We start from the raw sequence: 26570 nt of genomic DNA, 5'->3' as shown, positions 1-26570 counted from the left end.
ATGTTTTGAAGTATTCATTTAGTTATATCTGATATGGTTTTGCAAATAATAATTCATTAAAAAGGCACAAGCAAATGGCTGTCCAAGTGCAGCACTGAACAAGGAAAACAACAGCTCAAACTTATTATAAGGGGTACTCATATAATGACAGGATAGCATTCCTGATTAACTGTCATTCTACCAGAATGTTGTTTGTTGAGCCATTGAAAAATCACATGAGGGCAATGTTCCTTATCAAAAGTTTTTAGCTTGTGAAACCCTTACCTAACTAATGCCTGGTAGTGGGAAGGGCTCTATGTTAACCAAGGATGTGCAGGGTTAAAAAAGAAGAAAAAAAATGGAAGCACTTTAAAAAACTCACAAGAACCCATGAAAACCTTACTTAAATGATAAAGGAGGTGGGTCATGCTGGGCTGGGGAAATGTCAATTACCTGAGAAGTAAGGGGAAACACTTTTCAAAGTAACAGAACATATGAAAAACTTACCAAACAGAGACTGGGGAGGGCTGTGCTGATCTGTGTAAGGGAGCTCATCATTTAATGTACTAGATGTGTTCCTGAAAAGTGTTATGAAATGGGGGTACAATAATGGGGAATACTTCTGGACACATTTTCTTGCATGTGCTGTTGTGTGTATTATTTAGGCACATTAAAAACTATCATCAGAAGGAAAAATAAAGTACTTCACTAATATCAGTCAGACTTCTATTAATTCATTAACTCATCCAGTCTTGTGTTAAGAGTGAGATTGTGTTAAGAGTGTGTGTTTTTCTATGTTTTTCATACAGCTAGTAAATGGTGGCCACTTCTTACTCATTTTAGCAGTGTTATAATTCACTTATAAGTGAAATTCTTCAATAACTTAGCTCTAGCCACAACAGATGGAAGAAATTATGTAAGGACAGATGCACCATCAAAATAAATGTTGTTCACATTAAATCAAAATCAGAGACAAATGAACACTATAATATTTGCAATCGTTCACAAAACAAAGCCTTCCAACATACAACCGAACTGAATAAAAAAAAACGAGGATGACTTGAACTTCATCAAACCTTGAAATAAAAGTAACTCTTATTTTGAAAGGCAAAAAATGCTAGGTAATCCTAATCCACCAATCCTAGTGATTTTCAATCCAGCTCTAACAAAATTGTTCATAAGCACGTTCTAGCACCCAAAAGTTACTTTTCACACACAAACTGAAATGGATAAAACTTACTTCTTCACCATAAATAAAGCAAAGTGACCTGTACTACTCTTCTGAACTGGAAAACATACTTCAGTATGCATGCCATGACATTTTCCTGTTAGTAGGTTATCTTTCATACTTGTTAATTGTTTCCTACTTTAGTGAGGTAGCACCAGGAACAGATGAAAACAAAGTCTCACATACTCGGATCCATTCTCCAGATGTATAATGTAACGCACCAAAACTACAGCTTGCTATCCAAGGTTTCTCCTAGTTGATTCATATGACCTAGTTCAGTCCAATGACAACATATTGCCCTCTGTATACCACATCGCTAATTCACTCTATCCTGTGTGTGCCTTTCACACTCCTACACATTCAGGCCCCTAGCACTCGAAATCTGTTTCATTCCATCCTTCCATCTCCAATTTGGTCTCCCCATTCTCCCTGTTCCCTTCACTTCTGATAAATATGTCCTCTCTGTCAATCTCCAAAAAACTCTTTCTCTCCCCATATCCAAACCTTTGAAGTACATCATCCTCAGTTCTCTCAACCATAGTCTTTTATTACTCCACTTCTCTCTTATCCATCCATTTCTTATTTGATCAATTCTCCTCACACCACATATTGCCCCCACACGTCATTTTCAATACATTCGTACTGTATATTCTCATCTTCAGCTCGTGCCTTGCACCCATATAACATTATGGTGTCATCTCCCTCCACACTTTGCCCCCTTATCCACCTATGACTGACCTTTGCTTCAATGGTTCCATTCATTACCAAGTCCATTCCAAAGTATCTAAAGCACTTTTCATCATGTTTTCTCTGATCAAATTCACATGCCAGTTAACATGTCCCACTGCACTGCTAAACCTAATACCTTACATTAATTCACATTTACCCTCAATTTAGTGGATACAAACCATAAATCATCTTTTGCCATCATTAAGAAATACAGGAAAAAAAAATTATGTACCCTTTCTAATTATTACATAAAGGAAAACAATGCAGTACATGTACCAGGTATCTTATGAGGCAATTTACAGAAAAAGAGCTTGTTTTAACTTTTTCAGCAATGATGGTGCACCGTACCTCTATTTTTCCCTTTAATAAAGTACTGGTAAAAAGAAGAAACTATTCTAAGGAGTAATTAGTCACATATCTAATAACAGCAACATTGCTAAGCACATTTAGTTCTATATCCCTTGAGAAGCACACAGCCTTTATGCAGTGTGTACCACCTCTGAACATTAGTATTGCAAAATAGTGAAAGGTTACCAAATTTAGTGTATCTATTATTGAAGATATATATCATCAAGGTATATCATGTATTTTGATGGTTTAACAAAGCAAAACGTTAAATAGGTGTTCTCATAAATGAAAAGTTTCTAAAAAAAAAAAAAGAATCCAGTAACAGTAGGATTTTCTATTTCTCTCTCTACCTATAAATATTCCAGGACAAATTTCTATGAAAGAGTCCTGGTGTTACCCAGGATCTTTCTAAAGGCTCCTATAGCCAAAGGCTGTACTAATCCCAACAGCAGGGAAATTTAGACTTTTGAAGAGAGAAGTTCTTTGACAAGATTGCACTCCAAATGATATAGTCTCACCAAAAGTGACTTTCACTTGCAGTGTGTGAAATGAATCTAAGAATATTCAGCCTTGACATCATTATGATGGAAAAACCTTAAAATAACTTCGAATATTCCATTACTAATGAAAATGAATATTCAAAACAGAAAATAAGAAAAAAGTTCTTCATATATGTCATTATAGCAAAATGTCACTCTATAAGCTGTCATTATAAGAGGACCCCTGGTACTGACTTGTGTCTGCATCTCTTGCATGTGTTTCTACTGTTTCTTGTGTCCATGAGGGGCTTTGAGAACAGATAAAAAATAAACAACCGACATATTCTCATCTACACAATGTCAGTACAAAACATTATCAATTACCAAGCTAACAAGAGCTATCAAATTCAACTTGTATACAGCAATGAACAAGAAACCCTAAAAAAATTTCCAATACAATCAAATCAGTATCATAATGCTCACAGTATCAATATAATCTGGTTTATCTATCCATATAATAGGTCTTAATGTGTATCTGTATCCATTATGAAAATGCAGAACGTACTGAAGTTATAACAGTCATGTTTCTTTCATACCATTAGTAGCCTTTAGTCTCTCTTCCTTGACCAAGAGGGTATAGGAAAAATTTCTGCTCTCTTCAGTACACCTACAACCAAAATTATTGGTGTACAGCTGACAACCTGAAAGCTATGCATACACAATGATCCCACAGAGAGTACAGAGATCATTTAATGATATAACTGAAGAGGAACATACGTTAAATTGAAAAAGAAAGTGAAGAACAATCTCCGAAATGCGAGGCTTTTAATGACTTCATAAGTAATTTTCACATGAATGCAGATGATGATGGGAGGCCAACCTCACAACTCTCGGTAGGTCTCTCTCCAGTGGTTACAGATGAGGTCAAGGTAATGATCCCTCTTTTTTCGAGATTTTGAAGGAACTTCAGCTCAAGAAGCCTATTATGTGCAAGTGAGGAGGCAAGGAAAGTATGAAAGGGTTCTTGAATGGTACTGAAATAGCCAATTTTTGTTTAAATAGGGTTTGGGAGTAGAAGCTTCCCAAGTTCAAATCAATGAAGGAATGTTGTTAACTTGACTGAATCAAGAACTTTTATTTCATCTGTATCCTTTCAAAGACACCAAACTTTAAGACAGTCACTGGACAACACTGTGAAGTGAACAGGCACAGTAAACTAGTGAATGAAAGTGCAACATTGCCAAATGGTAGTGTACTTTTTATTTACAGTGTAGCCAAAAGGGAGCACCATGGCAGCTGGACATTTAAATTCTCCTCAGGTTATAGGATAATTAACACTAGTAATCTTAAGAAATGTTGCAATTATCACTTTATGGGATTACTGAAGGACCTTTAGCTCTGCCTGAACCAGAAGTGAATAGCATGGAACTAGTAATGGGAATATACCACAACCAGTCACTAAAAACAAAACCAGCACAGAGAAGACTAGAGGTGAAAGTGAAAAAAATGACTAAACATGAAAATACTAGACACTAAATGTTTAGGAATGCTGTAGGAACTTATTAAGGAGCAAGATCAGAGGATAACACAACAAGAACTAGAGTTACGGATATTGAAACAGCATTTCAAGCACCATGAATGGAACCCTGAGACTAGAGAACAGAAACACAATGTAAGGGAGGAGGTCCAGGTGATACTAAATCAGAGGAAAGAAAATGAAGCCAATAAGAAGAAACCACAGTTTGATGTACTATAGGCAGTGGAATCACAGGAAAAATCTGATGATAATATCATACAATTGCAAAAGCATTACCAAACATAGTAAAAGAAGTAGGTGCACAGTGAATTTATTAGAATGATATCAAAAGCTGATTAGGTAGAAAGAAAGGCACAAACACAGAGAGAAACTGTTGAAAGTAGAGAGCAAGGAAGACTAGGAGCATATTTGGAAGTAGATCAACTCAAGTGTTGAAAATGAAGTAGAGTAACATACACCTGGGGAAACACAAACAGAGGTACACAGAAAACTGAACAAAGAAGTTCAAAAAGTAATATGCTTTGTCAAAAATAAAGTAATTAAGGAAGTATTTGGGCTAGTTGATGTGACATTTAGAAAAGTACAAAGATTACAGCACCAGCACTTGCTTGCCAAAAGAGAGACTATAGAGAAGGTTAGAAACATAGAGGCTGACACTACCACACTGAGGGATCCAGCTGAAGAGTAACACCAAAATTGTAAGGATTAGTACAGCAAGAGACTGATACACATAAATCACTGATTACTTTTGGATTGGAAGATCATACATTAGATAAGGAGAAAAGCAAAAAGAAAAAAATGCATATCAAAAGTGTATTGGAGGCTATGGGACTGCCAGAAGTGACTCTGCAGTAAAGGAAATGATAAGAATGAGAAGTTACAACAAAGCCTTAAGGAGGAGACCAATTATGATTACATTTGACTTTGATACACCTAGCCAGGAAATACTTAGAAAAGCTAAGAACCTTAAAGGCATGTTAGAATTCAGTGGGATATTCATCACGTCTGACAGATCTCATGAAGTGATGGAGAAAAGCAAAGAGTACAGTCAGAACACAAAAAGCTGGAGAAGATGCACATGGAAAGAGGATGGAGCAGCCCTGCTAGAGCTGCAGATGGGGCAGGAGTGTTAGGAGATGGTAACGTCATACTGAAAGTAAAATATTCATATGTGGACGGGTTAATATTCAGTGGTAAAGAACTGGAATTCAAGGTTCATGTAAGGGAAAGTACATCTGATATTACTGGAGAAATGGGAACTATGCTTACAAGAGATATAAGCTCTCACCTGTTCTGACCAGAGGGTTACTTGATAGGAAAAAAGGAAAGGGAAGGAAAAGGAGGGGCAGGATCATCCCTTTTTTCAAAAGAGAGCTGGCAATTTCAAGAAATATTGGACAATGACCCATTCAGACAATACATAATGGGAATAGTAACAGCAGGGAAGATCATAGTGGTGTTGGTATACAACCCTCTAAAGAGCTGCAATGAACCAGAACAGATACAAAATGACCTTTAGGAAGGAACAATCAGGATGGTACATGAAGCAGTAGAACACTCACTTCTTGGAGATGTTAAACTACTGATAATGGCAGATTTCAATTATAAAGAGATAATCTGGGGGAAACTGAAGTCTCATGGTGTTAGGGACTCATGAAGACACAAGTGTATACTCATGAAGACACAAGTGTATAGAGTTTAAACAGGAAATTTTCCTTCATTAGCATGTCACGAAGCACACTAGGATAAAAGGGACTGATATACCATCATTACTCGACCTTATCTTAACTCATACTAGCATGGATATTGAGAACATTATATACATTTCACAAGTTAGAAATGATCAAGTAATGCTCAAGTTTCAATATGAGGTAAAAGAAGGCAAAAAAAGAGCAGAGGCCAGACAAAATAAAGAGGATATATACTCTTGAAAACTACACAAACCTCAATCATTTCTAAGGTAACATAGACTGGGAAATGGCATTCAGTCGCCAGGAAACAGGGCATTGTGTTGAGAGGTTCTGTGAAATTCACAGAGAAAGTAGAGATAGAGATACCTCAAGTCTCCCATACAGAGGAAATGGCAAGAACGAGGAAGAAAAAATTTAATAAAAGATGTCAAAGAAAAGGAGCTTCGAAGTGGCAAAGATAGTGACAGCACTCTAGCCAGCTAGCATTGGCTAGGTATAAGAAAGCATGGAATGAATATAGCAGGACAAGAAAAGAGGAAAATCTAAAACTATTCTAAAAAATTAATCAGGAACCAGTTTTCAGTTGAGGAGCAGCTAATCAAGCTAAGGGAGTCAGAGAGGAAATATTGTAGAGGATGGTGTGAAGATATGTGAGGAACTCAACTGCATATTCAAAAGTATTTTCACAGTGGAAGATACTATAGCCCCAACATCATTAAGATAGGATGGGGAGGAGGTTTTGGAAATCACTGAAGTATCTAGAAAATATAACAGAACATTATATGGATCAGACCCAAATAAGGCTCATTGTCCAGATGAAATTTCATCACATGCTAAAGAGGTGTGCAGGTATGTTTGATAGACCACTTGAATCACTGTTCAAGTTGTTACTGGAGAGCAATAGTGCCAAGGAAATCAAAAATGGGCATATATTATACCTATATATAAGAGAGGAGACTGGGAAGAGACAGTGAACTACAGACCAGTCTCAATAATGAGTGCATTATGTAAGATTCTGGAAAAGATTATCGGAAAACAAGTGGATAACTTTCTGGGGAGGAGAAATTTCATAAGCAAGAGACAACATTCTCTCTTCTTTTCTGAAAACCTCTACACATCTTCACATTCGCCTCCACAAGATAGTGATCAGACATCCTTCCAGCTGCTCCTCTCAGCATATTAACATCCAAAAGTCTTTCTTTTACATGCTTATCAATTAAAATATAATCCAATAATGCCCTCTGGCCATCTCTCCTACTCACATGTGTATACTTATGTATATCTCCCTTTTTAAAACAGGTATTCATGATCACCAATCCTTTTTCAGCACACAAATCTACAAGCTCTTTACCATTTCCATTTGCAACACTGAACACCTCATGCACAACAATTATACCCTCAACTGCCACATTACTCACCTTTGCATTCAAATCACCCATCAATATACCCTAGTCTCGTGCATTAAAGATGCTAATGCATTCACTCAGCTGCTCACAAAACACTTGCCTCTCACGATCTTTCTTCACATGACGAAGTGCATAGGCACCAATAATCACCAATCTCTCTCCGTCCACTTTCATTTTTACCCATATCAATCTAGAGTTTACTTTATCACACTTTATCACATATCCCACAACTCCTGCTTCAGGAAGAGTGCTACTCCTTCCTTTGCTCTTGTCCTCACACTAACCCCTGACTTTATTCCCAAGACATTCCTAAACCACTCTTCCCCTTTACCCTTGAGCTTTGTTTCACCCACAGCCAAAACATCCAGGTTCCTTTCCCTAAACATACTACCTATTTCTCCTTTTTTTCTCATCTTGGTTACATCCACACACATTTAGACACCCCAATCTGAGCCTTTGAGGAGGATGAGCACTCCCCGCATGACTCCTTCTGTTTCCCATTCTAGAAAGCTAAATACAAGTAGGGAAAGGTTTCCAGCCCCCTGCTCCTGCCCCCTTTAGTCACCTTCTACAACAGGTGAGAATACTTCTCACGCATTCCTCACATGTCGCAGAAGGCGACTAAAGGGGATGGGAGCGGGGGGGCTAGAAACCCTCCTCTCCTTGTATTTTAACTTTCTAAAAGGGGAAACAGAAGGAGGAGTCATGCGGGGAGTGCTCATCCTCCTCGAAGGCTCAGATTGGGGTGTCTAAAAAAGTATGGATGTAACCAAGATGAGAAAAAAGGAGAGATAGGTAGTATATTTGAGGAAAGGAACCTGGATGTTTTGGCTCTGAGTGAAACGAACCTCAAGGGTAAAGGGGAAGAGTGGTTTGGGAATGTCTTGGGAGTAAAGTCAGGGGTTAGTGAGAGCACAAGAGCAAGGGAAGGAGTAGCACTACTCCTGAAACAGGAGTGGTGGGAGCATGTGATAGAGTGTAAGAAAGTAAACTCTACATTGATATGGATAAAACTGAAAGTGGATGGAAAGAGATGGGTGATTATTGGTGCATATGCACCTGGGCATGAGAAGAAAGATCATGAGAGGCAAGTGTTTTGGGAGCAGCTAAATGAGCATGTCAGTGGTTTTGATGAACAAGACCAGGTTATAGTGATGGGTGATTTGAATGCAAAGGTGAGTAATGTGGCAGTTGAGGGAATAATTGGTGTACATGGGGTGTTCAGTGCTGTAAATGGAAATGGTGAGGAGCTTGTATATCTATGTGCTGAAAAAGGACTGGTGATTGGGAATACCTGGTTTAAAAAGAGAGACATACATAAGTATACGTATATAAGTAGGAGAGATGGCCAGAGAGTGTTACTGGATTATGTGTTAATTGATAGGCGCGAAAAAGAGACTTTTGGATGTTAATGTGCTGAGAGGTGCAACTGGAGGGATGTCTGATCATTATCTTGTGGAGGCGAAGGTGAAGATTTGTAGAGGTTTTCAGAAAAGAAGAGAGAATGTTGGGGTGAAGAGAGTGGTGAGAGCAAGTGAGCTTGGGAAGAAGACTTGTGTGAGGAAGTACCAGGAGAGACTGAGTACAGAATGGAAAAAGTTAAGAACAAAGGAGGTAAGGGGAGTGGGGGAGGAATGGGATGTATCTAGGGATGCACTGATGGCTTGCGCAAAAGATGCATGTGGCATGAGAAGCGTGGCAGGTGGGCAGATTAGAAAGGGTAGTGAGTGGTGGGACAAAGAAGTAAGATTATTAGTGAAAGAGAAGAGAGAGGCATTTGGACGATTTTTGCAAGGAAATAATGCAAATGAGTGGGAGATGTATAAAAGAAAGAGGCAGGAGGTCAAGAGAAAGGAGCAAGAGGTGAAAAAGAGGGCAAATGAGAGTTGGGGTGAGAGAGTATCATTAAATTTTAGGGAGAATAAAAAGATGTTTTGGAAGGAGGTAAATAAAGTGCATAAGACAAGAGAACAAATGGGAACTTCAGTGAAGGGGGCTAATGGGGAGGTGATAACAAGTAGTGGTGATGTGAGAAGGAGTGTTTTAGATATCTAGGAGTGGATTTGGCAGCGGATGGAACCATGGAAGCAGAAGTGAATCATAGGGTGGGGGAGGGGGCGAAAATTCTGGGAGCCTTGAAGAATGTGTGGAAGTCGAGAACATTATCTCGGAAAGCAAAAATGGGTATGGTTGAAGGAATAGTGGTTCCAACAATGTTGTATGGTTGCGAGGCGTGGGCTATGGATAGAGTTGTGCGCAGGAGGGTGGATGTGCTGGAATTGAGATGTTTGAGGACAATATGTGGTATGAGGTGGTTTGATTGAGTAAGTAATAATAGGGTAAGAGAGATGTGTGGTAATAAAGAGTGTCGTTGAGAGAGCAGAAGAGGGTGTTTTGAAATGGTTTGGTCACATGGAGAGAAGTAGTGAGGAAAGATTGACCAAGAGGATATATGTGTCAGAGGTGGAGGGAATGAGGAGAAGTGGAAGACCAAATTGGAGGTGGAAAGATGGAGTGAAAAAAGATTTTGAGTGATCGGGGCCTGAACATGCAGGAGGGTGAAAGGCGTGCAAGGAATAGAGTGAATTGGAACGATGTGGTATACCGGGGTCAATGTGCTGTCAATGGATTGAACCAGGGCATGTGAAGCATCTGGGGTAAACCATGGAAAGTTCTGTGGGGCCTGGATGTGGAAAGGGAGCTGTGGTTTTGGTGCATTATTACATGACAGCTAGAGAATGAGTGTGAACAAATGTGGCCTTTGTTGTCTTTTCCTAGTGCTACCTTGCACACATGAGGGGGGAGGGGGTTGTTACTTCATGTGTGGCGAGGTGGCGATGGGAATGAATAAAGGGAGACAGTATGAATTATGTACATGTGTATATATGTATATGTTTGTGTGTGTATATATATGTATACGTTGACATGTATAAGTATGTATATTTGCGTGTGTGGACGTGTATGTATATGCATGTGTATGTGGGTGGGGTGGGCCATTGTTTCATCTGTTTCCTTGCGCTACCTCGCTGACGCGGGAGACAGCGACAAAGCAAAATAAATAAATAAATAAATAAATAATATATATATATATATATGGTGGCAGTCGAGGGAATAATTGGTGTACATGGGGAGTTCAGTGTTGCAAATGGAAATGGTAAAGAGCTTGTAGATTTGTGTGCTGAAAAAGGACTGGTGATTGGGAATACCTGGTTTAAAAAGAGAGATATACATAAGTATACATATGTAAGTAGCAGAGATGGCCAGGGAGCGTTAATGGATTACGTGTTAATTGATAGGCGTGCGAAAGAGACTTTTCGATGTTAATGTGCTTAGAGGTGCAACTTGTAGAGGCGAAGGTGAAGATTTGTAGAGGTTTTCAGAAGAGAAGAGAGAATGTTGGTGTGAAAAGAGTGGTGAGAGTAAGTGAGCTTGGGAAGGACACTTGTGTGAGGAAATACCAGGAGAGACTGAGTACAGAATGGAAAAAGGTGAGAACAAAGGAGGTAAGGGGAGTGGGGGAGGAATGGGATGTGTTTAGGGAAGCAGTGATGGTTTGCGCAAAAAATTGTTGTGGCATGAGAAGCATGGGAGGTTGGCAGATTAGAAAGGGTAGTGAGTGGTGGGATGAAGAAGTAAGATTATTAGTGAAAGAGAAGAGAGAGGCACTTGGACGATTTTTGCAAGGAAATAATGCAAATGAGTGGGAAATGTATAAAAGAAAGAGGCAGGAGGTCAAGGTGCAAGAGGTGAAAAAGAGGGCAAATGAGAGTTGGGGTGAGAGAGTATCATTAAATTTTAGGGAGAATCAAAAGATGTTTTGGAAGGAGGTATATAAAGTGCGTAAGACAAGGGAACAAATGGGAACTTCAGTGAAGGGGGCTAACGGGAAGGTGATAACAAGTAGAGGTGATGTGAGGAGATGGAGCGAGTATTTTGAAGGTTTGTTGAATGTGTTTAATGATAGAGTGGCAGATATAGGGTATTTTGGTCGAGGTGGTGTGCAAAGTGAGAGGGTTAGGGAATATGATTTGGTGAACAAAGAAGAGGTAGTAAAAGCTTTGCGGAAGATGAAAGCCGGCAAGGCAGCGGGTTTGGATGGTATTGCAGTCGAGTTTATTAAAAAAAGGGGGTGACTGTATTGTTGACTGGTTGGTAAGATTATTCAATGTATGTATGACTCATGGTGAGGTGCCTGAGGATTGGCGGAATGCTTGCATAGTGTCATTGTACAAAGGCAAAGGGGACAAAGGTGAGTGCTCAAATTACAGAGGTATAAGTTTGTTGAGTATTTCTGGTAAATTATATGGGAGGGTATTGATTGAGAGGGTGAAAGCATGTACAGAGCATCAGACTGGGGAAGAGCAGTGTGGTTTCAGAAGTGGTAAAGGATGTGTGGATCAGGTGTTTGCTTTGAAGAATGTATGTGAGAAATACTTGGAAAAGCAAATGGATTTGTATGTAGCATTTATGGATCTGGAGAAGGCTTATGATAGAGTTGATAGAGATGCTCTGTGGAAGGTATTAAGAATATATGGTGTGGGAGGCAAGTTGTTAGAAGCAGTGAAAAGTTTTTATCAAGGATGTAAGGCATGTGTACGTGTAGGAAGAGAGGAAAGTGATTGGTCCTTAGTGAATGTAGGTTTGCGGCAGGGGTGTGTGATGTCTCCATGGCTGTTTAATTTGTTTATGGATGGGGTTATTAGGGAGGTGAATGCAAGAGTTTAGGAAAGAGGGGCAAGTATACAGTCTGTTGTGGAGGAGAGAGCTTGGGAAGTGAGTCAGTTGTTGTTCGCTGATGATACAGTGCTGGTGGATGATTCATGTGAGAAACTGCAGGAGCTGGTGACTGAGTTTGGTAAAGTGTGTGAAAGAAGAGAGTTGAGAGTAAATGTGAATAAGAGCAAGGTTATTAGGTACAGTAGGGTTGAGGGACAAGTCATTTGGAAGGTAAGTCTGAATGGAGAAAAACTGGAGGAAGTGAAGTGTTTTAAATATCTGGGAGTGGATGTGGCAGCGGATGGAGCCATGGAAGCGGAAGTGAATCATAGGGAGGGGAGGGGGCAAAAGTTCTGGGAGCGTTGAAAAATGTGTGGAAATCGAGAACATTATCTCAGAAAGCAAAAATGGGTATGGTTGAAGGAATAGTGGTTCCAACAATGTTATATGGTTGCAAGGCGTGGGCAATGGACAGAGTTGTGCGTAGGAGGGTGGATATGCTGGAAATGAGATGTTTGAGGACAATATGTGCTGTGAGGTGGTTTGATCGAATAAGTAATAATAGGGTAAGAGAGATGTGTGGTAATAAAATGAGTGTGGTTGAGAGAGCAGAAGAGGGTGTTTTGAAATGGTTTGGTCACATGGAGAAAATGAGTGAGGAAAGACTGACCAAGAGGATATATGTGTCAGAGGTGGAGGGAATGAGGAGAAGTGGGAGACCAAATTGGAGGTGGAAAGATGGAGTGAAAAAGATTTTGAGTGATCAGGGCCTGAACATGCAAGAGGGGGAAAGGCGTGCAAGGAATAGAGTGAATTGGAACGATGTGGTATACCGGGGTCGATGTGCTGTCAATGGATTGAACCAGGGCATGTGAAATGTCTGGGGTAAACCATGGAAAGTTTTGTGGGCCCTGGATTTGGAAAGGAAGCTGTGGTTTCGGTGCATTATTTCATGACAGCTAGAGACTGAGTGTGAACGAGTGTGGCCTTTGTCGTCTTTTCCTAGTGCTGCCTCACGCACATGAGGGGGGGTTGTAATTTCATGAGTGGCGGGGTGGCGATGGGAATGAATAAAGGCAGATAGTATGAATTATGTACATGTGCATATATGTATATGTCTGTGTATATATATGTATACGTTGAGTTGAGATGTATAGGTATGTATATTTGCGTGTGTGGACGTGTATGTATATACATGTGTATATGGGTGGGTTGGGCCATTCTTTCATCTGTTTCCTTGCGCTACCTCACTAACACAGGAGACAGCGACAAAGCAAAATAGATGAATAAATATACTGTTTATCTGATGCGTGTTCCCTCCAAGAACTCCCTCAAGGGGGTGACCATGGCAAAATAGTCCCTGTAACTAGTGAACTATGGTGTTACTTCTTAAACTTTAGTACTGCATTTTCAGAGGCTCCAGCCCAATGTTTCCTACTGACTCCTTCTACCTAATGTTCCAACCTATCACTTATACCTAATGCTCCTCCCTAATGTCCCAACCTAAAACTGCAGTCTATTGCTCCTACAATTCTGCCTAAAGGCAGGGCAGGTGTATAATGCTCAATGCAGGAAAGTCTAGAGCTATGAATAATGAGTTGTGTGAGGCAAGTGCTATTAAGTGTTATGTGCAACAAAGATATCTTGTATGTTTGTGGATAGAATGTCTTAATTCCACATGTGGGTGAAGCACAAAGAAAAAACAGCAACCTGGGTCAGAGGAGTGCAACATGACAACCACTTAAGTGCTGGCTCAGTATTAGTATTTTTACTTCTGTTATTAGCCTTCATTAGTTCTCATCATGTTGTACTAGTACGTTGATCAGCATCATTAAATTAAGTACATCAGCATGGTCTAGAGCCATCCTTTTCCCAAAGATGATAAAGACTTACTGTGCAAATAATGGGTAGGACTGTGGGCCATGTCGAAGCAGATTGTTGAAGACTGTCCATGTGGTATAACCAGACCCAAGGGTGATGGTAATGAGCCCAACTGCACAAGCACACACCCACCATGCTCCTCCACCACTTAGGCACACACAGACAGGGCACCAAACCACACATGACCCTGCTGCCCAAATTGCCCCACGCACCCATCTGTTAGTGAGTAAAACGCAAGTTAATGGTTAAAAGAACTATCATGCATACATGGTAGTAGGAAACCTGCCTTTTATTCATCATCTGTATCAAACTTCTTGTAATACTTAGATATTGCCATAATCATCTATAAAAGGACCAGTAAATGGCAGAGAGCACCCACTCACAGAAAGTATTAAAGGTAACAATTTAATAATGACATGATAAACAAGTTATGTAGGTCCTAGTACCAATGACTGATACCTTTTTCAACACATCAAAAAGATAAGAAAATAAAAGTACCATTTCCTGTCTTGTTGAAATTCTGACATATGAGAGTTGCTAAAATCATCACTGAAAATGTCTGGCATATGAATAACTGTGACATCTAAGTCTAGTATATGATATCAATGCTTGCATGTACGGCTCATCATATCTTTTACAGTATAATCCATATATCACTTTGATAGTCATTATGCATATTTTCATCTAAAAATATATGTAATTTTAAGACTTTACATACCCATGTAGAAAGAATAATTTACGGATGAGTAAATCTATACAGAACTATAATTGTACTTTAAAAAGGACATCAACCTTTCAAGCCATCTTCAACAATATCATTCTTAATCAGATGACACCTTTTTATTATCATTTCTAAAAAGTCTGCCATATGACTTACCTTGCTTTCTTTAGTTTTGATGTTTCTTTTTAATTTGGATATGACTATGCCCAACTACCATAATTTCTATCATTCCTCTTATAATAACTCAGTTAATGCTTAGAGAAAATATCAAAGAGCAATATGAAATACAGCTAAAGTGGGTAATAACCCCTTCTGCACAAGTAAAAAGATGAAACAAAATGTACTGTTATTCTGTACCAAGGAAGCTATTTCAGACCAAACTGCTTTTCCTGCCTTAGCAAGGGAGGATCAGGAACAAATAAATGATTACCTCATTTGCTAATATCCTCTCTCCAGCCATCATGTATAACATACAAAAACCATGAGGAAGAATTAGAACGAAGGCAATATAACTGAAATGTATGTTTGGAAGTATGAAAACTTGTTCTCTCAGGGTGGTGTTCCATGAACCATAGATGTTATCTCAGGATTTCTGGGGATCTGAAACCTCTTAACTCCTATTTTACTGGTTAGGGTAATGTCTTGCACTCCTTAGTTAAACACCTGATAGGGTGTGAACTGCATGGTTCAGCCCAGCCCAAGTCTCCCACCAGACTAATCAAGAGCATTAGTCATTGGTGAATATGCGCATCACTATTCTCTGAAGACAGACACCAAACCTGATGTGGTCACCAATGGTTTAATCAAAAAAGGTGTTACAAAAGAGAGATGTGGGAAGGGCTAGAAACACAAAAAGGAAAACTGACGAGGGCCATCACCTTGCAGGGAAAGAAATTTTCATAATCTGCAAATTACATTCTCGAAAGAATGATAAGACACCAATACTGATGACAAGGGTTACAGTAAAACTTCATCAAAAGGCTACATATAGCAAAAACATGACCTTATAAATCCTTTTGCTCTGATGACGTCAACCCCAAGACCAAACCTGATCAACCTTCAACACCTTCAGAACGTATCACTGATACACATATACGAGAAATGAGAAAGAACTTTCCTTATAATCTCCACTAAAGACAGCTTTCACATAAAGGCTATAATGGGGGCTACCTTCCTGAACTCAATGCCTCTGACATAAAAGCAATGTGGGTGTTAGATAACAAAAAAGGAGTCTCTTGGTTCAGGTAGAAATGTTCTCTATTGACAGAGGCTATACAATTCCTAGATACTAAAAGATGTTCCCAAGGATGTGTTGGTGATCAACATGAATGAACTAATTTTTGCCGGACATAAGAAGCAATTTGTAAGTACATACATTGAACTTAGCAACATGGGCTATCAAAGGTGATTTTTAGGATAAATTGCTAGGAATACAAGGCCAAAGAGAGACTCATAAAATGAAAAACGTAAAAGTTGATACCACTTACAGACTGCAAAAAAGACAACTTAAATACATAGAATGAGAACACTTAGGTTAAATCCTGAAAGATTTCCCTCAAAAACTCCACCAAATGGGTGTCCCACAAGGATGTACTGTAGACTACTAGCCTTGCTATTTCACAACAAGGCTAGAAAGGAACTTTAAAACAAATAACTTCTGAACTCAGAAGAAAGTGAATCTTCAAGGGGAGTTTGGAGGAGGTTCCTAATAAACTTAAGTTTTCAGCAGATAAACAACAATTAAGGAGATGACCATAAGAGCTCTCATAACTCAGAATACACTGCTACGGTATTGCTTTAGTTTTAGACTCTATCACTATCATAACTCCCCCTGTATGGAGCCTCCTATTATAAAACTAGAAAACAACTTAACACATGATAGCATCTCATGCACCTTCCCAATTCCAGATGTCTACACATATGCCACTACTGTATTTGTACAGGTACACCACCGATTTTCCGGCACTCTTGGTTCCAAAGCCTTGACGGATTAACCATTTTGCCAGACCAACAGTGGTCACATAATAAGTCATCAACACATCTCTAACCCACTAACTATATATCTCCTATGTGTCTAAAGTATACCATGGACTGCTAGAAATTTAAATTAAACAAATATTAAATGTTTGAGCACCCTACAATAAGTTTGTCCTTAGACTGTATGAATCCTGTGGGGTCTTCTTCGTCTTCTGTTGTTAGTGTTTTCCTGGGTGTGCATTGCCAGAATAATGCAGTTTTGTCTGCATTATACACCTGCTCAGGACTGAGGTGCTTGTCAGCTACGAGTTTTGCTAATTCATCCACATGCTCGGCAGCTCCTTTGTGGTTTGCATACCACTTTTCTCCGCACACTTTATTCATGGAAATTCCAGGATGCTTCTTGAATCTTTGAAGCCGTCCTTTATCAGAGTCACTCACATGTTGTAATTTAAGTTCTTTATGGAACAACTTAGCCTGGTCCATTATCATGCTACCTGACAAGTCCACTCCATCACTCCAATGCTGTCGAAACCATCAATCGTGCTCAGTACTCTTACCATCTTTCACAGTTCTTCTAATCATCATTTGCTTCTTGGAATCGCTGTCAGCACAGAATTTCAATATTTTTTCCCTTTGCTTCTTTATATCATAAACAGTTGATGAACCAATACTGTAGATGTCACACAGCTCACACACTGAAACACCATGGTCCATTTTTTTCGTCAGCTCTACTTTCTCTTGGATCGATATGGACTGATGTTTATGTTTGACACCACAACTGGCACTCTAATATGTCTTAGAAGCCATAGCTAGGGTTAATCTTAAGCAAAATAAGCTAAGAACCTCACAGAATTGCAGTATCACCACCAACAAGTGCAGTGTAAAGAATGTAAATAAGCACACCCTACACAAGCCATCTGTGGCTGCCCAGTAAACTAGTCTGGTGGCTGCAGTAAGTTCAAGTTCCTTCATGTGATTTTGTTTGGACTAAAGGTGGCGACGAACCATCAGCTGCTGGAAATTCGGTGGTGTACATATACCAACATTCCATCCCCTTTGATAATTTCCATTATTCATCATATTAACACTACTTAAAAACTATTTCGCTGAATCAACCGAGGTACATATGTGCTTAAGAAACAGACTTGAAAATATGAGGTAAAGGAGAGAGACTTCTACCTCTGTATTCCATATGAAGTAGAGGAGAAAGAATTCTACCTCTGTATTCCCCGCATGTTGTAGAAGGTGACTAAAGGAGGCAGGAGCAGGGGGCTGGAAACCCTACCCTTCTTGCATTTCAATTTCTAAAACAGGAAACAGAAGGAGTCAAGCTGGGAGTACTCATCCTCCTTGAAGGCTCATATTGGGATGATTAAATGTGTGACCGAGAAAAAAGGAGAGATAGGTGGTATGTTTGAAGAAGGAAACCTGGATGTTCTAGCTCCAAGTGAAACAAAGCTCAAGGGCAAAGGGGAAGAATGGTTTGGAAACATCAAGAGAGCAAAGTCAGGGGTTGGTGAGAGGACAAGAGCTAAGGAAAGAGAAGCACTACACCTGAAGCAGGAGCTGTGGGAGTGTGTGATAGACTGCAAGGAAGTAAATTCTGGATTGATGTGGGTAAAACTCACCTGCAAGCCAAGATCCTCTACCTTGGGGACTCCAACATTCACAGTAGGGAATGGTTGAATTCCTCCCAAATGGATGGAGGAATTAAAGACCTCATGTTATCCATTCTCCCACCCTACTCATATTCCTGACTGCTATGAACACTCAATATTCTGGATTTGCTTTTTACCTCTAGTCCAGCCTGCTGTAAATACACAATCTCGCCCTCGATTGGTTCATCTGATCACACCCTCATAAATGTATCTATTCTAACAGCACATTCCCCTCCAGCAGCCCCTTCTAAGCATAAATACTGGCACCTACACAAAGCTGACTGGAATAACTTATGTAAGTTCCTTTCCAACTTTCCTTGGGTAAATTATTCTCTTATGTGTTGATGCTTCTGTCACTGCCAAATGCATAGCAGAGATTATTCTTGTGGGAATGGAAGTATTTACCCCTTCTTCCTCTAAGATGACTTCTTTATCCAGTCCATGGTTCAATCATTCCAGTTCTAAGGCCATTCAGACAAGGGGTCAGGCCTATCAGGCTTGGAATACTCTCCTTTTATCACTGTCCATAATCGCTTCAAGCACATTATCCAAGAGGCAAAGCATTCCTTTATTCAAAGGAAGTGAGATAACCTCTCCTTGTCATCTACCAATAAGTCTTTCTGGTCTTTAGCTAAGGGTATCTCTTAAAAACTTCTGTCGCATTACCTTTCCTTCCCTTTTCCGCTCTCATGGTTCTATAGCAGCAAACAAAGCAACTCTCTTTGGTTCCCAATTCTCTTTTAATCCCACCTTGGATGACTTTAACATTCCTTCACCCCCTAATGCTCCTCTTAGTAATCTTATGCCTCTTCCTGTAACCTCTTTTCACACTGTCCATAAAGCACTTCTTTCTCTGGACACAAACCAGGATTATGGTCCTGATGGCATCTATCCCCATGTACTGAAAGAGTGTGCCTCTGAACTTATAACTGTGCTTGCTCGTCTGTTACGTTTCTGTTTCAAAACCAACACTTTCCCTCCTCCTTGGAAGCATGCATCGATACATCCCATCCCTAAGACTGTTCACCGTTCTGACCCCTCTAACTATCATCCCATTGCTTTAACATCTATCATTTCCAGTCTTTGAATCCCTCCTCAACTCCTATATCCTTAAACACCTTGAAAATCAGTGTTCTCTCTATCTATCTATATCTCTGACACCTGTTCCCTCCAGGAACTCTCATCAAGGGGTGACCACAGCAAAAGAGTCTCCACTTATCCCTATCCTTATTTGCCTCCCTTGCATACACCGTTCCATGCATTCTTCTTCTGCTTCTCTCCCTCCAGTATTCCACCCTATTTACCCATGTCACAGGTGGTCTTCCACTCGCACTAACCCCTTTAAATGTACTATTATACACTCTCATTGTAAATTCCCACTCTTGCATTCTTTCCATGTGCCGAAACCAACTCAAAATATTACACTTTACCCATTCTACCTCTCCACAGTTTTTTCCCTTTGCATTCCTTGCTATACCACATCTCTCACAAGCCCTTTCATTTCTTTCTTCATTCCATCCAGTCACACCACATGCTCTTCTCAAATAGCTCATTTCCATAGCCTGAATTCTTGACCTCGTTACCTCATTCCATATCCATGTTTTGACTGCATAAGTCAGGATTGGGAGGACCATGCTGTCCCTTCATCCTCTCTGCACTTCCATACTTGCCCCTCTACCCTTCATCATTCTATAAAGGGACCCAGTAACTCTTCTACCCTGTACTGCTCTCTCCCTTATCTCTCCTTCCATATCACCACACTTACCCAAGACAGCTCCCAGATACTTAAATTACCTCACTTCTTCCAGTCTTTTCCCCCCATATCCAGAGCACAACTTAGTACACTTTCTTTTTTCACTCTCAATGGTGTTACAAAATCTATGCTTTCACTTCATTTCCTTTCCAACACCATTAATTTACTTTTAATTGCATTTACCTTCAATCTCATAAAACACACGTATAACCTTCTGCAACTCCTCTTCACTCTTTGCAAACAATGCAGCATCATCCACAAACAGGCCATCTCATCTCACTGCCACACTCTCTCTCTGCACCCCTTTTCCTTAGTTTTGTTTTCACCTCTCTTATCACTCCATCCATATATATATATATATATAAAGCCACAGTGACTTCACACAAACCTGCCTAACACCTACATGTATCCCAAACTTTCGGTCTTACACACACATTTGCTCCTCTATAAAAGGCTTTACACCATCCAACAGTTTTCCACTTATACCTTATATCCTCAACACATCCCATAAAGCATTCCACTAACTCTGTCATATGCTTTTTCCAGGTCCATAAAAGCTGCACACAACTTCTTACCTTTTGCTTAATACTTTTCCACGGTCATCTTTACTTCAAAAATATGATCGACACACCCCCTACCTTTCCTAAAACACTCTTGCTCTTCACTTATTCTGCATTCAGTCACTTACATCAATCTATCAAGGTTATTAGAATAGTACAGTGGGGTTGAGGGACAAGCCAATTGGGAGGTAAGTTTGAATGGAGAAAAACTGGAGGAAGTGAAGTGTTTTAGATATCTGGGAGTGGATTTGGCAGCGGATGGAACCATGGAAGCGGAAGTAAATCATAGGGTGGGGGAGGGGCGAAAGTCCTGGGAGCGCTGAAAGATGTGTGGAAGTCGAGAACGTTATCTTTGAAAGCAAAAATGGGTATGTTTGAAGGAATAGTGGTTCCAACAATGTTATATGGTTGCGAGGTGTGGGCTATAGATAGAGTTATGCGGAGGAGGGTGGAAGTGCTGGAAATGAGATGTTTGAGAACAATATGTGGTGTGAGGTGGTTTGATCAAGTAAGTAATGAAAGGGTAATAGAGATGTGTGGTGGTAAAAAGAATGTGGTTGAGAGAGCAGAAGAGGGTGTTTTGAAATGATTTGGTCACATGGAGAGAATGAGTGAGGAAAGATTGACAAAGAGGATATATGCGTCAGAGGTGGAGGGAACGAGGAGAAGTGGGAGACCAAATTGGAGGTGGAAAGATGGAGTGAAAAAGATTTTGAGTGATCGGGGCCTGAACATGCAGGAGGGTGAAAGGTGTGCAAGGAATAGAGTGAATTGGAACGATGTGGTATACCAGGGTCGACGTGCTGTCAATGGATTGAACTAGGGCATGTGAAGCGTCTGGGGTAAACCATGGAAAGTTTTGTGGGGCCTGGAGGTGGAAAAGGAGCTGTGGTCTCAGTGCATTATACATGACAGCTAGAGACTGAGTGTGAACGAATGTGGCCTTTGTTGTCTTTTCCTAGTGCTACCTTGTGCACATGCAGGGGAAGGGGGCTGTCATTTCATGTGTGGCAGGGTGGCGACGGGAATGAATAAGGGCAGACAGTATGAATTATGCACATGTGTATATATGTATATGTCTGTGTGTGTATATATATGTATACGTTGAGATGTATAGGTATGTATATGTGCGTGTGTGGATGTGTATGTATATAAATGTGTATGGGGAGGGTTGGGCCATTCTTTCGTCTGTTTCCTTGCGCTACCTCACTAACGCGGGAGACAGAGACAAAGTATAATAAATAAATACTTTTCCTGATATACTTAAGAGACTTATTTCCCTACAATTGCTACGTACATCCTTTGCACATTTTCCTTTGAATAAAGGAACAATAATAGCTCTCACCAAATCCTCAGGTACAACCCCATTTCCATGCTAAATTACATACAAGATGCATCCACTCTATCACACTTCCTCCTCCATACTTCAGCATTTTAACTGTAATCCCATCCACTCCAGGTAACTTTCCTACTTTCAGCCTCATTAATGCCCTTCTTACCTCCCTCTTTGCTATAGGCCCCTTCAACTGTATCCACTTCCTTACCTCATCCATACCCATGCATGTAACAACTGCCACCTCCCCTTCTCCCACATTCATCAGTTCTTCAAAATCCTCTTTCCATCTTCCTTTCACTTCCTCCTTTTGACTCAGCAATTCCCCTTCCTTACTTCTCACATCATCATTTCCACTCTTACATGCATCTCTTTCCTTTTTCACATCCTTTCAGTATAATATCATCACAATTTTTCACTTAACTTTCTTCCAAAACCTTCATCTACTCTTTCTTTGCTTTCCTCTATCAGCTTCTTAACATTCTACTGACATATTTGGTATTATTCCCTTCTCCTTTGCTGAACTTCCACTGGTATAGTTTCTTATCATCTCAAAACGTTTCACTTAACTTTCTTCTAAAATCTTCATTTACTCTTTCTTTGCTTTCCTCCACTAGTTTCTTAACATTCCGCTTACATATTTTGTATTCTTCCCTTCTCCTTTGCTGAACTTCCACTGGTACTCTCCTATTGAGCAATCTACCATATGCCTTTTTTTCTCTTCAACAGCATTTCTAATCTCTTCAGTTCATCATGCACTGCCATTTTTATTCCTGCATCTCACTACCTTGTATCCAACTACTGATTCCACAACCTTTACTAGTATTTCTCTCAATATTTCAAACACCTCATTCACACATAACTGCATTCCTACACTCATTGCATTTCCATATAAGCCTTCATTTACCTTCCTTTCATACTCCTCCCAGCATTTTTCCTGATTCATCTTCTCCCTTGCCAACACTATTACTTCTCCATTCTTCCTTACACTAAACCTCCACTTCTCCCTGATCCTCATTCCCACAAGAACTGCAAAATGGTCAGTCTTCAAAGAATCCTCTCATGACTCTCGCATTCAGCACAGCCTTTCTCAATCTTTCATCCACTGCCACATAGTCAATCAAAGCCTTTTGCTCTTTTCCTCCATCATTCTTCATCCATGTAGAACTGTAGATCATCTTGGGCTGAAAAAAGGTGTTTGCAAGGAATATACCCCTCTCAGCACAAATATCCACAAGATAGCTTCCATTCTTGTTTACTCCAGGCACTACCTCACCAGTTCCATCACATCCCATTTTTGCATCCATATCACCCAAAACGACCATGTTTCTCTCATTCTCAAAACCATTTATACAGTCATTCAAATTCCTCGTACAATCTTCACATTCACAGGTGCATATACACAAACCCATGCATATTTCACAATCCCAATCTTTCCTTTCACCCACAATATTCTTGATCCATTCCATCCATGCTCTGAAACACCCTCCCATACTCTTGGCGATAGCAGAACTACACATTGTTCTTTTCCTCTTTCCTGATAATTTTCACTCATTCCTGTCCATACCACAATTCCTTCCATTACTTGCATTCATCATTTCCATTTTCACTTCATACACCCTGCCCGAGGATATAGGTTTCCCCAATCCCTAAGCGCATCCACACTACAACTTTTAAACTTCCCCACAATCTCCCTCTTATTCTCCCCAGTCATCCCATTCACATTCAACGTGATCACCCTCAATCGCTCGTTCCTTTTAACACTCAGCATAACTGGTAGACTCTTGTGCCACTTCTTAGCCTTTTGTGTTTCACCCTTGACAGAGGGTAACTCCAGCTCGGTGTTTCCAGAGGCAGTGAGGCTCAAAAACTTTCAAAATCAAAAGTAACAGTACACCACAGGTGTTTGTTCTAATTTGAAACTAGTGCCCTGATGTAATTGGGCAATGCCTCCCCCTTAAGTTCCACCCCTAAGGGGTGTGCTGTCTTCTGTCTGATCACCAGTAAGGCTTCCATAAGTCAAGATCCACTATTGATATTCTTTCTTATCTTATAATGTCTGGTCATCATCCCTGAAAGATTCTAGGGAGTCATGTGTAGTTGCCTTTGACATATCTAAGGCTTTTGACAGGGTGTGGCAGTTGAATCTCATCTCTAAGCTCCCCTCTTTTGGCTTCCCCCCCCTCATTTTACTTCTTCATATCCAGCTTCCTCTCTGGCAGATGGATGTTGATGGTTCAGCCTCCCCCTTTTCTATATCAACAGCTGTGTCCGTCAAAGTTCTGTCCTGTCCCCTACACTTTTTCTCCTTTTTTCAATGACTTCCTCTCTCCACAAATAATCCAATGGACTCTATGCTGACAACACTGCGTTCATCTACATTTTTCAATTCTGCTCCCTCTTCTCTCACTTGATCTTGTCTTGACACAGCTTCCTCAACAAACTCAGACTTGGACAGGATATCTCAGTGGGGTGGACAAAATCTAAAATTCAATGCCTCCAAGATGCAGTTTCTACCCATCTCTCTATCAAAAAACCCTCATAACCTTGTCTCTCCTTTGATGGTTCAGTAATTCCACCTCTTGGCTCAATGAACATACTTGGTATTACTGTAACATCCACTCTTTCTTGGAAACTCCACATTACAGGAAAAGCCAAATCTGCCTCTAAGAAACTGGGTGTCGTGTTTAGATGTCGAAACTTCTTCTCTTCTGAACAGTTGCTCTATTTATACAAGGGACTGATTCATCCTTGTATGGAGTACTGATCTCACATTTGGGGTGGTTCTAGCTCTGCATCCTTACTTAACAGAGTCAAGTCGAAAGCAATCTGCCTCATAAACTGTCCTTCGCTAACTTCCAAACTTGACCCCCTTGCCCTACACTGCAATGTTTGTTCACTTTCTCTCTTTTATAGGTATTACTTTGGTTTTTGCTCCCAAGAGCAGGCTCCATGTGTGCCCACACTACTAGCTAGACCACGCAATACTCGGCAAGTTGCTGTGTCACATTATTATTGTGCAGCCATCAGCAACTCAAAGGTGGGCCATTTTAGCACCTGCTTCTTTCCCTGCACATTGAAACTTTAACTTTATAACTCTCTACCATCTCATGTCTTCCCTAATAACTATGACTTGGGACATTTCAAAAGACAGGTTTCTCACTTTCGAAAATTCGTAAATACCTTTCCTTGTCTTTTCTTTTTCCGTTTCATAATTCCCTCTATATTTCAATTAAGCCCCAGCCTTAATGTGGACTTTTGTTTGTGACTGAAGCCTTCAACATTACTGGCCACAAGCACATTCAAAATGATCAAGCTGCCTTGATAAATGATGAATAACTAGCAGAGCGATGAGGAAGGCCAGTGGTTCCTCACTGGAAATACTAAGGGCTGGAAAGTCCTCACACTGATTTTCCTACAGAAAATCCTAGGAATCTCTAATGCTCAAGAGAAATAAATGACCATCATTAATAAAGAAAATAGTCTGAAGGGTCAGATATAAAAAAAATTCTATATCTTACAATCTTCATCACATCCAAAAAGTACAACTCTATCTAACTACCTATATCTCTGATATCTGTTCCCTTTGAGAACTTCCTCAAGGGGGTGGCCACAGCAAGTCACCATAACTGGTGAACTCCTTTGCCACTTCTTACATATCTAATACAGCACACAGTCTGAAGAGTCACAAACAGAAAATCCTGTATTATAAAATCTTCATCACATCAAAATAAAAGTACATCTCTTATACAGTTTTTAGTAGGAAGTGTCCAAAATAGAAAAATTCTTAATTCTAAAATCTTCATCAAATCAAAACAAAAAGTGCTTTTTATCAAGATCTCTATCTTAGTTATTGTGTCAACAATACTGAAGTAAAACTATGGAACACTATATCTATAATTTGACAAAGAAGAAAAACAAAGACATGACTAACCTGGACATGTTGGCAATATACATGAATATTTGTCAAGGAACCATCTTCGTTTCTATTTTCAATTTACTTCTTGAAACTGGAACCATCTGAAAGAAAAGCCACCTGAATTCCTCTTTCAACTCATCCATTAAGAAATAAGTCACTCTGTAAGCATAATTCACCTTCACATATTTACCATGCTGAATCATTATTTTTCCTACAAAACTTGCACATAACTGTGCAATGGTGCTGAAGCTGATTAACTGAAAAACTATTTCTATGGCACATACTCCCAACATTAAAAGGATATCAGTGCTCTAGTGGAATAAGGTTGATTATTAAGAAATGGACATCTCTAATATATCTTTCCTATATATACCTACATCTATGTAGATACATAGATATATTTTTTTCATTCTTGACCACCATTTCTTGCATTAGAGGCAGTGCCAGGAACAGAAGAAAGGCCTACCCACTCCCATCCATCCTCTAGCTGTCACCAAAACTACAGTTCCCTATCCACAATCATACCCTACAGACCTTTCCATGGTTTATCCTGAATGCTTCACATGCCCTGGTTCAATCCATTGACAGCATGTATTTGGTCTCCTGCTTCTTGTTCCCTCCACTTCTGACACATATATCTTCTTTGTCAAAG

General features: G+C 39.9%; 1 protein-coding gene across 1 annotated transcript in view; it reads right to left on the bottom strand.

The window, feature by feature from the left end:
• The window catches only part of LOC139752849 (uncharacterized), a 257324-nt gene that overhangs the window by 208904 nt on the left and 21850 nt on the right, over positions 1 to 26570 (bottom strand). Inside the window, 2 exon segments of the mRNA XM_071668812.1 lie at positions 14007 to 14210; positions 25934 to 26019. Of these exon segments, the coding sequence (XP_071524913.1) occupies positions 14007 to 14210; positions 25934 to 25956 (227 nt within the window). The 5' untranslated portion in view covers positions 25957 to 26019.

The sequence above is a fragment of the Panulirus ornatus genome, chromosome 13 (genome assembly GCF_036320965.1).
Source record: "Panulirus ornatus isolate Po-2019 chromosome 13, ASM3632096v1, whole genome shotgun sequence".
NCBI classification, from domain to species: domain Eukaryota; kingdom Metazoa; phylum Arthropoda; class Malacostraca; order Decapoda; family Palinuridae; genus Panulirus; species Panulirus ornatus.
The sequence above is the reverse complement of the archived record's forward strand: the minus strand, read 5'-3'. Positions and strand labels throughout refer to the sequence as shown.